The 11,709-nt window shown below is 38.7% G+C and overlaps 1 protein-coding gene across 2 annotated transcripts; it reads left to right on the forward strand.

Moving 5' to 3' along the window:
* Nucleotides 1–582: 582 nt before the first annotated feature.
* LOC134824070 (pituitary homeobox 1-like) lies at nucleotides 583–10,734 on the forward strand. 2 transcript variants are annotated; one of them, XM_063835773.1, is made up of 7 exons: nucleotides 583–805; nucleotides 6,628–6,713; nucleotides 7,125–7,299; nucleotides 7,557–7,634; nucleotides 8,683–8,760; nucleotides 8,971–9,151; nucleotides 9,497–10,734. In XM_063835773.1, exons 1-7 carry the CDS (start codon nucleotides 607–609, stop codon nucleotides 9,729–9,731), a joined length of 1,032 nt encoding a protein of 343 aa, XP_063691843.1. In that variant the 5' UTR covers nucleotides 583–606; the 3' UTR covers nucleotides 9,732–10,734. The 2 variants fall into 2 exon arrangements, with proteins under 2 accessions (XP_063691843.1, XP_063691842.1); XM_063835772.1 differs by having other exon boundaries at nucleotides 591–805; nucleotides 7,548–7,634.
* The last annotated feature ends 975 nt before the right edge of the window (nucleotides 10,735–11,709 follow it).

Genomic DNA, 11,709 nt, shown 5'->3' on the forward strand with positions numbered 1-11,709 from the left:
AATCACACTACTATTAACGTCAAATCTCAGTTAATTATAGATCCCGCAGTTTAACACTGTAAGACATATCTCGAAAGATAAAAACCCGAATGATAAACGACCCACTCGCAATATATATATGTGTTATTAGTAACTAGATCTTCCCTTGAACCAGGGCCATTGATTTAATTTATTGGTGTGACCCCTTAAACTGAGTTGCCCAGGATATACACTACTCTTTCACTTTGATCCGTCCTTACCACGATATTCTTATATTCGTGATCCTCCCAGGGTTTTCAGTTTAAAGTACCACGGCCAAAATAATCGCAATGTGATTGGTTATGTTTTTAACGAGTCCTTTTCATGGTTACAATATTGTGGATCTCTCCAATTTTTAAACACCGTTAATTCTGACCTACCCTATTACATTACTCCTCCACCTTACAATTTACATTATTTTTGCACTATATACCGTGTTTACCTGGCCCTGGCAGAGTGTACATCTCGCGCCTGCCGTCATAACTGCTCACGTGACCCGCCTAACGCGCAGCGTACCTCCTTCCCACACTCACCGCAAACAGCTCTAACATATCCCTTCTTTCTCTAGCGTTACAGTTTACATTGTCAATGTGTACCATGACCTGCCCCTCCACCCAACTCGTAATGTCGGGTTTATGCGAGACTGAGCACCTGCTCCTTCATCAAGATAACCGTGCTGATACCGATACCGTCTCCTCGTCGACCCATTCGATTGATGATATCCTGGGAAATGGAAAGGATAATAACGGACACCATTGCACTGGAGATGATGCTAACGCTGATAAAGGTAAGAGTTGTTGTTTTGATAACTGCACTTTATTCTGTTACAGTACGAAGCCTACCAAATATTTTCCATCAATTAAACATAATTCAAGTATAATTCGGTTTAATTATTCGTCAGTTTGCTAAAATTGATAACTTTGTATTAGTGTGTATGTGATGGTTGTATGTTGAAAATGCTTTATTGATTCTGTCGTCCGACATGAGCGTAAGATTTTTGTCATAAATAACACTTGCATAAATCTATTTTAGCAGAGAAAATCAGTAATGAGCTTTTTGTCCTGGTAGACTTTAGGTCGCACAAAGCCGGATGAATTCTATGCAGTCCGGATTTTTGGTATCGCACAAAAGATTCCGTTTCAAAGGGCTGGAGACAGTGAGACGGTTCCAAAACAAAACGCTGCCGACTGAAAAACCATTCCTTTTCGGCGGAATTGTGGGCTATCGAAAGGAAACGCCTTATTGTTCAAAAAATTCAGATTAGTTTTATCCTTCAGCTTCAGAGAGGATGGAAACGATTGTTTTTAATTCAAAGCACGATTTCTGTCATACATCATGGCTGGACCGAGGCTGTGCATCTCGGTTTATAATTTTTGCTTGCCACTCTATTCTTCTTCTATAATTTTAACGATATATCCTAAAAAAGTTAGCAAGTATGTACATTGTACATCAAGAAAAATTTTCAATTCCACCTTAAATTGTTTAACTTTCACATTCATGTTCAAATGTTGAATGTTAAAACCCAAATATTAGTGATTCGCCATGCCACGGCGATTAACACACTTATAATGACAAGAAGTTGCAATTCTGAGTAATTTAAATTTGTAATCAGGATCAACAAATCCCAGGCCAAATTCCAACCCAACCGACTTAAACATTCCAAACATTCAGTACTGGTGACAGCCAGGCTGCTTTAATACAGCAAAATTGAGATTTTCTTAGACTAAAATTGTCCCATAGTTTAAATTCTCACTGTTCTTAGTTATAAGCTGATGGTAGACAATAGTTTACCAGTATAACTGAAAGTGAACTATTTTCTCGTACCAAGTTGGGCCAAGAACCCACTTTTCAAGCCTCGTAAAAGTGAACTTTCTACGTGCAAATAGAGAAATAGGCAAATCAGGGAACTTTGGAGTAATTATCCGATTATCTGAGATGAAATTATAATTGCCTTTCAATTATAACTCTTGCCTGTTTTATTAAATGGACATAATATTGATTTGCTCCCAATCAATTGAATATTTACAGAAAATAAGTAACTGAAATTTAAGTTGTTAAGTTAACTTACTTACGGAAGATGTAATATATATGGAAAATATCGCACATTTTAGTTCCAACCCTGCGAGAGTTCGGTAACCTGAAACCTGTCTAACTTTTAAAACATGAAGCCTGTAAAGATCATTCTATCAATTTAAATTTAGGAACTGAATGTGGAGGTGGACCTTGAACTGGGTTTTAGAACATTCCGATGATGAATCAGTTGTAGAATCGTCTTATAAATAAGAAAAATGCAACTAAACCATCTGTAACTAAATCACATGTAACTAAGTATAATTAATTAACACGTAATTCAACACCAAATCACTCAGGAACTTTAAGATTTTTCTAAAAGGGCCTCCGGTAGTCGAAATTAGTTGGAATCGAAATAGGGTTAAAATTTATACTGAACAGCATGGTTTGCAAACGAATCGAAAAAATACTGCCAAAAAAAAGGTCGTCGCATATAAATTTGAACGGAAGAATTTAAAGCATAAATTTCAGAATTAGATGTTTCAAGAAAGGAGTTTTCAAATTAGCTTCATACCAAAAATAATGAACGACCATTAAAATGATAAATATCAGTAGTCGCTGACTAGACAAGGTCATTGTCATGGCAACGAATACATAATAGTGTCTCGACTCAGTAGATACAGGTTTTGTTGGGTAAATGTCTTCTCAATACCACGAGGCTAGCTTCGTAACAATAAAGATATAAACCGAACATCAGATTGGGTTACAATTTTAAAGGACATTTATCGGACCCAAATGAACAGATGAAAGTAAAACGGGTTAAACGATTTAAAAGTCAAATTAAAATGATAATGTCTGACCCAATATAAAACGTAATTCTACAAAAAAATCAAAAAGGATATATACAAGAAAATTAGAATAAAATTAGAAACACCATAATAAACAAAGAAATCTGTTGACATAAAATAAACAAAACTTCTCTAAATAGTTAGCAAACTATTAAGCTATAATTTGAAGACACCCTGTCTACAAATCTTCTATTAACTTATTAAAAAAAACAACTCATTATTTAAAAATCTCCATTTTCAATGCAATCGCTTTAACGCCCTGTCTACAAATCTTCTATTCAAACAACTCATTATTTTAAAATCTCCCTTTTCAATGCAATCGTTTTAACGCCCTGTCTACAAATCTTCTATTCAAACAACTCATTATTTAAAAATCTCACTTTTCAATGCAATTGTTTTAACCAACCCAACACAAATAAAAGAAATAAAACACCGTCTCAAAGCCGTGCATACCATGATATGAAATGGATACCCACTTTCCTTAGTCGCCAATTTATAAACATTATCAATCAATTTGTTTTTATTAAAGATTTATTAAGTTTACAAGCTGTTCATTACATCCAATTACAGGGTTATTGGAGATAATAACCCTGTAATTGGATGTAATAATAACACTTTTATTACTCCTTCATTAACACTTTTATTACTCCTTCATTATAAATGCTAGCGCGTTAAACAAATTGAATAATTATTTAATTAAATAATAAATAAAGAATAATTTGCCAAATTTCATTCCAATTAAGATGTTTTGAAGAATCATTAGATGTTAGTTACGTTTTATTGTGTCCTATTAAATTCTTTGTACATGTTTAATGAATGTAGCATTAGTGCTCCTGCACAAATATTCTTTTCGCTTAGGATTCTTGAAGTTGAACAAAAGGATCTGTTGTTCCTTTTAGCTGACCATGAGTGGAATCGTACGTTTATCTGTCCTTACTGTAAACACTAAAACTTACTGTGTCTGATCAGCTTTTTCTTGTAATGTATTTCATTCTAGCTATTGAAAAATTAGCTAGATTTTGAAGGAAAAATTTACGATATATTTTATAAAGCGGTGAGTAAATTTTTGAAAATTATCACTTCCGCACGAATTTAGACACGATTAGGTCACATGCGGGAACGGCAGGTGCTTCCCAGTCAGCCTATCAACACCCTCTATCACAGTCACGAGACCCGTTTCCCTTGTCACGTGGGTAGTCACGTGGCGCGCGTTTTAATGCACGTGGGCGTTCAGGATGCACTGTTTCGCTGAATCTCGTGTGAGTCAAACTTCGTCCCGGATAGAGCTTGGTTTGGATACTGCCATCTGTTTGGTTGGTTTGTGTCACGTGATGTGAATACTGTGATATGATTGGTTGTTAATTTGTGTCATGTGATGTTGGTCAAGTGATCCGGTCTGGTAGAGAGACATGAAATATTTTTACTTGAGGGAGGGGGAGTGGGAGAGGGCAAAACATGCAATTCAGATTTTGAGAATAGTTCTACGAAAAATGAAGCACATTTGCTGCCAGGCTGGACAAGGTGAGATTAGGAGATAAGAGAAACGGTTTTCAGTAAAATATTGTGCAATTTAAAGTAATTCGGTACGTTATTCCATTAGTATTAGCAAAAAGCTGTTCCGAGACAGTAAAAATCAAAAGTTAAAATCTCAACTTAATTTGGTTATAATCAATAATACATTCAACCATAACAATATGTAATGAGCAAGGGAAGATTAATGACTGCTCAATCACAATCACAATCAAACAATTGAACTTGAAGTTGCAGTAGAACTACATTGTCTAGTGTAACTGTATATTATAGTAGTCGCTCTCGGTCTATTCTGACGAGTGGGTTTGTGAGTTATCGTCCGCAACCGAATGCCCCCTGCACGTGGACCTAAATAATCAATATATTAGTAATAGTAAGTGATTTAAAGAGTAAACAAATTGTCGTTTGAGATCTCGATTCACGATACCCAATTTCCCCAGAAACTAATTTACATTTTCACTGTTTAAGGTTGTACAGATATATTGGAACTCACCGTAGTTATCATAAGAAAATGATGGTTTTATAAAAGGCATACGAGCCAGTACAATATACATCCACTGCCGGAGAAAATCTCTGAAACTGGTAACTGTAAAGCTGTAAATGTAGATATTACTGATGATGTTTAGCTGTAGACAGGACGTCGCAAATCTGGAAAATACTAGGAATTACCAATTAACAACAATTGATTAACGTGATGATTTTAATCATTTTGTTACTTTGTTGACTTTAAAACGAAATATATTTTTTTATTTTGTGGATGAAAAGTACTTCAAAAATAAAAATGTACTCATTTACCTGTAGAAGTTAACATGGAACGCAGCTGAAAGATTCTCAGCAACATACGGATCAGCCACACGGTACACCACATAAGGAAAAGTCGACAAACAGAAAACCACTGCAGTAGCAATCACCGTTACTATCCCCTGTGACCGTAAACTTTCTCTGCTCCTTTCTCTGCTCCTCTCTCTGCTCCTAGTCATTATTGATCTTGCTTCTTGAAGGAGTAGCCCAGTGGTGGCGACCACAATCAAGGAGGGGAGGATGACCATGATGAAACAGCAAGTTGGGGTGAGCCACCTCCAGATATGCGCTGAGAACCTGTAATCACAGTGGTATCTTCTGTAGTCAAACACAGTGTCATCCCACTCAACCAGGCTAAACATAAGGGGCATCCACAAGCAGCAGCCCCAAATTCCTGCACACAATCTACAAGTTCCTTTGGCGGTCCAGATAGAAGCACGGAATGGGCATTTCAATAAGTAAACCTTACCCGTGGTCATGAGACAGACCAGGTAGAGGTTAACATAGTAGCAGTAGTAGGAGATATAAGGCTCAATGAAACACAGCAGATCAGAGAAAATCCAACCATCAGCTAGCAAAGACACGAAATTGGGCAACACAAACGTTACAGCTAACACTAGATCACAAGCAGCAATATGTTCTATCAGGAGTACTATAACCTTGGGTAGTTTAATGGCCTTGTGTCCGAGGGAGGCGAGTAAGATCAGAGTATCCCCAACTAGAGATGAGAGGAGTATGAAAAGAAAGTAGGCTGCCCAAACGTATCTTGCCGGCTTGCTCTGGAGTCCGTACGTGGCTTTATCCGTGAAGTTTGAGGGTTTCATGGTTAACAAATCAGGGGAAAAAATCTTCACTAAGGTTTTGTATTCCCAACAAGAGAAACACCATTGTCGGCGGTGAGCTGTGCCAGTAGTGAGCTGTGCCAGTAGTGAAGACTGAAGGTTTCTTAAATCATTTCAGGGATGCAGTTCTAAATATAATAGCAGCTACTCATTATTATTATTGGCTTCGTCACACGGCTGTATCCAGGCTCCTCTTGTGTAGAAATAAAACTGTAACTGTATACTCTAACCCTTAGACTCTTAATATATTCAATAGTTGAACTTTATTATATTACAAAATATCTAGTTTTCAGCTCAGTACAAGATTCTGTTTTTTGGCTAAAGATTTGTTTGCCGAGTGGTTAATAAGTTAATACGGTCCTGGTAGCACCACAGGTAGAATAGGGGTTTGGGACCTTGTGTGACGTGACATCATGTTGTGACGTCATAAGACGTGACGTCATGTTGTGACGTCATAAGACGGGACGTCATGTCTGAACATGAAAAGTCACATGCAAAAGAAAAAGAAACAAAAAATAACCCAAATTTCCGTAGAAATGCTGTGCCAGCTCTACACCTTCTAACAATATTCTTTTCAGAGAGTTCTTCGCCACGGTCAGATGATGACAAGAAGGAGGTACCTGTGAAGCAGAGACGAAACAGAACCACCTTCAGCAGCGTGCAGGTAAGAGAGGAGTTTCACTTTCACTTTCACCAGTAGTATTCACATAGTGGCAGTGCCAGTGGCATAACGTATCAGATATAAGTATCACATTTGGTTTTTAGCTGGCTTGCACAGGTAGTCTAGCCACAATTTAATTGCACATTAATAGTTTTCAGTGATTTCAGACAGCAGTATAGAATTAATCAATGGTCCGCCATAATGTCGTCATGAGATTATTCCTTTACCAGTGATTGGGTGTAGCATCACTTGCGTTTGAAAATTATGTCATAGTTATTAAAATGTTCAGATTCCTATTCGATCATGCAACAAATCCAACTCTTCGGAACTCTTCCGAGAACCAAATTAGCAAAACTAGTCGTCAAAATTTTATCAAAAAGGAAAACACTTGTACTAAATGTTAAAATGTTTCAGCTGCACGAGTTAGAGCGAGCGTTCCAACAGAGCCACTATCCTGATGTGTTCACCAGAGAAGAACTGGCCATGAGACTAGACCTGACTGAGGCTAGAGTCCAGGTGTGGTTCCAGAATAGGCGGGCTAAGTGGAGGAAGCGAGAAAAGGGCATCATGAACCAGCAGAACACGCTCAGTGAGTTTTTATCTGATAATGTTATCTTGTCTGGTGCATAAATTTATAAGCTAGTGACTTTATCTGATGTAACAGATTATAACATTCAGAGGATAATACCACAAAGTTGTATCAAATTAATTGTGGTCTGCCTAAATCTGATCAAACTAAGATTAGTTAATTTATGTAGATCCGATCCAAACATGACCGATCTATAAATAAATCTGATCTATCTTATTCTGATCCAACAAAGACTAAATCTGATCTAGTCCCCTCAGGCTACAGAAGGTTCGGTGTTTCTCCCTACGCCTACTCCCCTTCCCCGCCTACTGATATTGCTGCGAAACGATTTTTACGTAAGTTTATTCAAATCTTATTTATTGTATTTTTTTGGGTCTTTTTTCAAATTCGTTATGCGTTTCCTTATTTTCACCCGTCCCTTATATATTGAGAATTTTGGATCTTCATGTTCATGATTACTAAAGTTTCTCTCATGAGTCTCAGCGTATCGACCTTGTGACTGTAATGTCAGACAATAGCTTTGCTAAATCACATCTCTACCACTACTTCATCACAATGATGTGGTTCCAATGTAAAAAGCTTACAACTCATGGCGCCCAAGTGTTGACACATTCTCTAATTTTCGGGTCGTACGAACGCATTATAAAGAAGCAATTCTGTATGAATGCGATTGTAAAAAGTGACTGCATTGTCTCGAGTGAGCGGTCTTGGCTGTGGCCGGCTGTAGTGTGGACTGAGTTGTTGTTTGATTGATAAAACTGTCAATTATCGCTAAATTCTACCGCACCACGTGACCGAGAGTTGTGTCTGGAAACAGTTTTGATAATTTAGAAAATTCCACCGAAGTACGGGGAGAAAATTTGTTGAATTAACAATTAGGATGAGTCAATTTCTGGTGATTATGCTCATCATAGAACAGTGTTACATGTCCAATTTAAAAGATTAATTGAAAATTAGCTCTAATCAATAGATAATGAAGGCGGAGTAAATAAAATTGGGCAAACTCCGCCCAGTTCTGTAACCATAATAACCGCTTGCTCTGTTCTCTCTGTTCTAATGCTCATGCTGTGTATCATCAACCAAGTTGAAACAATTTTGTTTCTTTGACGATCTGTACTACTCACAATCCGAACAATTAAAATGCCAGCAAATTAAGAGATTTGTAAAATGAACCGAAGATGTTTTGGAATGTTGTCTCCATAAACTATGTCCACTCTGTCTGCAAAATTCTTGATACCTGCTAAGAAAATCAGGGGTTTACTTCATCTGTTAAGTCTCTAACTCAACTGAGTTAGTCTCTAACTCAACTGAGTTAGTCTCTAACTCAACTGAGTTAGTCTCTAACACTCTAAGTCTCTTTATCTCTAACTGGTTTTATTTCAGCTTCACCTTACACAAACTGGGGACCCTTTGCTCCGACAGTAACCTCGTCCTTATCTTCATTCTCTTACTCTGTGCCAGGTAAAATTACTAAATTAACATTACAGCTACTTTCGTAGATTATATGTGTAGTTTCCCCATCTTTGCCTTGCGTCACTGATTCTTGATGACGGCAGTTCTATTTAACTTAATAACTTTACTGTGTATACATAAAACAATCCTTACAAAACGATTTGTATCGTTATTTTGTATTATAACCATAAAAACGTTTAGTTATCTTAAACTTTACAGCTGGTAACAACCACCCGTCGCTACCAGTGACGGCCGGTACTCCCATCACGACAACTACCCCGTCCTACCTCTCCTCATCCTACATCCTCCCTCCTTCTCACTCCTCCTGGCCTACATCTCCTACTCGATCCTACGCCACCTCTGGCCTGCCCACTCCTCGGGCTTACACCTCGCCTCCTTCGTAAGTAAAGATAACTATAATGTGTGGATCATTACATTGGAGTATTGGCCCTACGTATTCCGTTTTGTCTCCGGCAAGGACTATAAATTATTACGCTGGGATTTCTCTGGGTCGAAAAATCTTGAGGCAAAAATGAGGGTTGGAAGGGTTTATCGTTAATTAAAGCAGGCCATGAACTGTTAAATTAACGGTGAAGTTTAACCTCGTCATTCGCCAAAACTTCTACTTCGTTCATTAAATTTTATCATTGAGTCTGTTTTATTATCTTGTCTAGTGTCCACAAAACGTTTTCTAGCACCACACACAAAACGTTTTCTTGCACCACTAACTCGGCACCATCTCCAGGGTTCGCGGCTACACAGGACCCATCCTGAACTACAACTCCCACCTAATACCCGAGGACTACAACCAGAACCCCCGGATAAAGAAAGAAGAAACTTGTGTTTCAGGAGAAGAGCCCGCCTTCCCCTCCACCCTCCCCTCGTCCCTCCCGTCCTACAACGGGGCTCTCTCTCATTCAGACTCTCTGCTGGAGTCACAGCACCAGCTTTACCTCAGTAACTGTAACTCTCTGTCTTGAAGTGTCATGTGATCAAACTGTTTTGGTCTAACTAAACCATGTGATTTAAGGACTAGAAAGCCGTCGCGAAGCTAACCTTTGTAATCAAGACTTTTAGGATAGGTTGTATCTTGTATAGCGTCCTGAAGGTCTAGCTCAAATCTTAAAATCAGCTGCCAGCTCTGGTGTTGGGTGGCTATACTTTTGTTTCCCTGGTCATGACGTCACGGCTCTGACTGTTCGGTGCGCTCCCCCGTTTTAGGCTAAACGAGGGGAGCTCTGGTCACGTGACGAGGGGAGCTGAATTAGCAGCGGGTGTTAATTCCTAACAATGTATATTTACAATAATTTAATCTGCACTGAATTTCCTCTGTGTTGTCTGCGTGGTCTTCTCACCAATCAGGAGCCTGCATCCTGCTCTGTTGACCAATCAGATGCCAGGATTACCGTGACGTGACCAGTGGGATTCGTGGAACATGTCACGTGATTTTAGATGGGAGAGACTGAAACGTGACCGAAAAGGCCCAATGAGAGTGCTAGCTTGATCAGGACCTGCTGGCTAGCAAACTTGGAGGGGGTGTAGAGTCACGTGATCAGGTCAAGAATCACGTGATCAACATCCGTCAACTTGCCCACGTGATTAGTTGAGTCACGTGACACGCTGTCACGTGGGTTATAACACGTGGTTTTGGTGAGAAAAATCGGACTATGAAGAAGTGTGGGAATAGACAAGCAAAGACTATACAGGAATACTAATAGTCAAGTGGGCATCTGTGTAGTCATCCCAACTCAGAAAAACCCATTTACTGACCTGTTTTTCTCCAGCTTATCTGAATTCGAAGTCTTAAACTTCTTTAATTCTGTGGTTAACAATTTTTTGATAAAAAAGTAAGCAAGAAAAAATTGTTTACAGTTGTTTTAAGTAGTATAAAATAGAAGTGTGATTGTAAATTGAAGTTTTACAGCATACGTTTATTTATTTATTTATTGTAATTTATTTTTAACTATTTGTCCTGAAACGACCAATTTGCGGTTTTGCTTTTGTTTGAAACATTACATGTGGCCGCCGCAAAAGCTAATTTCAAAGTAATTCCGGCACACTAATTTATCGTGGTTATAAGTGAAAATCAATGGCTAAGCTCGGAACAAATCAAACCAGTAGATGAAAACCAGCCCTCAGGGGTCTCTAGGGAATCCCCAAATAAGAGCCTTGATGACTTTTATTAAGAAAGTGAGTTCCGACTTTGTTCTGATAATGAAGTAAGTGACGTGATTTTTGGAATGGTCTTTGAAGGGTCCGGAGTCGCATTACATAAAATGGCTGTTAGAACAACTAAATACAGCTATGGGCCGCCTACGAGGCGTTAGCGATCAAATGCTATTATTTTGCCGCCCAGTAACATAATCCAAATAGAATTGATAATATCTGCGTGATATTGCAGACATTACCTGTTCATCCTGTTCCTGCCTTTACCGTCTGTTCTACTTCCACATGCTTGATGATGGTCCATTTATATTTGATTGCGAATATTGCAAGATATCTGCACAAATCAAAGCTAAGTGACAGTTTAACTCCATTAAATAATGCACCTTACCTAAACGCACTGTCCTTTCCTTTGATATCGACTTGGATGACGAAATAAAGTGGTTATTTGAAAACTTGAAGACACCTTGCCCCATGGATTAACCGTCACAGAAAGGACTTCAAAGAGTCCCCACCCCTTGCAAGGCCCCGGGACGAGCATATAAAGGTGAGGATCAAAACAGTAGAATCAGTTGTCGAGAATAAGCCTCAGTTCACCTAGTATTATAGACGTTGCTGCTGAAACCCTCCTAAGATGTGTGGAATCAACCAATGCCTTCTCCTTTCCATCGGTCTGGTCCTGCTCCTTCACTCCTCCACCCAGCTATCCACCTACAAGGCTAGTAAGGCTAGTAAGTGCCCCGAAACTCCTAGACCCGTGAACAAGTCTATCAAGGCTTGCTGGGACTACACGAA

This window comes from Bolinopsis microptera, chromosome 12 (assembly GCF_026151205.1).
Source record: "Bolinopsis microptera isolate Bmic1 chromosome 12, MBARI_Bmic_1.0, whole genome shotgun sequence".
Classification (NCBI taxonomy): Eukaryota; Metazoa; Ctenophora; class Tentaculata; order Lobata; family Bolinopsidae; genus Bolinopsis; species Bolinopsis microptera.

Bases quoted from the DNA above. Each gene is read 5' to 3' on its own strand.
- LOC134824070 (XM_063835772.1), top strand. From the start codon at position 607: ATGTGTACCATGACCTGCCCCTCCACCCAACTCGTAATGTCGGGTTTA. The intron at 806-6,627 runs GTAAGAGTTGTT...TATTCTTTTCAG, and splicing joins TGATGCTAACGCTGATAAAG to AGAGTTCTTCGCCACGGTCA. The intron at 9,152-9,496 runs GTAAGTAAAGAT...CACCATCTCCAG, and splicing joins GCTTACACCTCGCCTCCTTC to GGTTCGCGGCTACACAGGAC.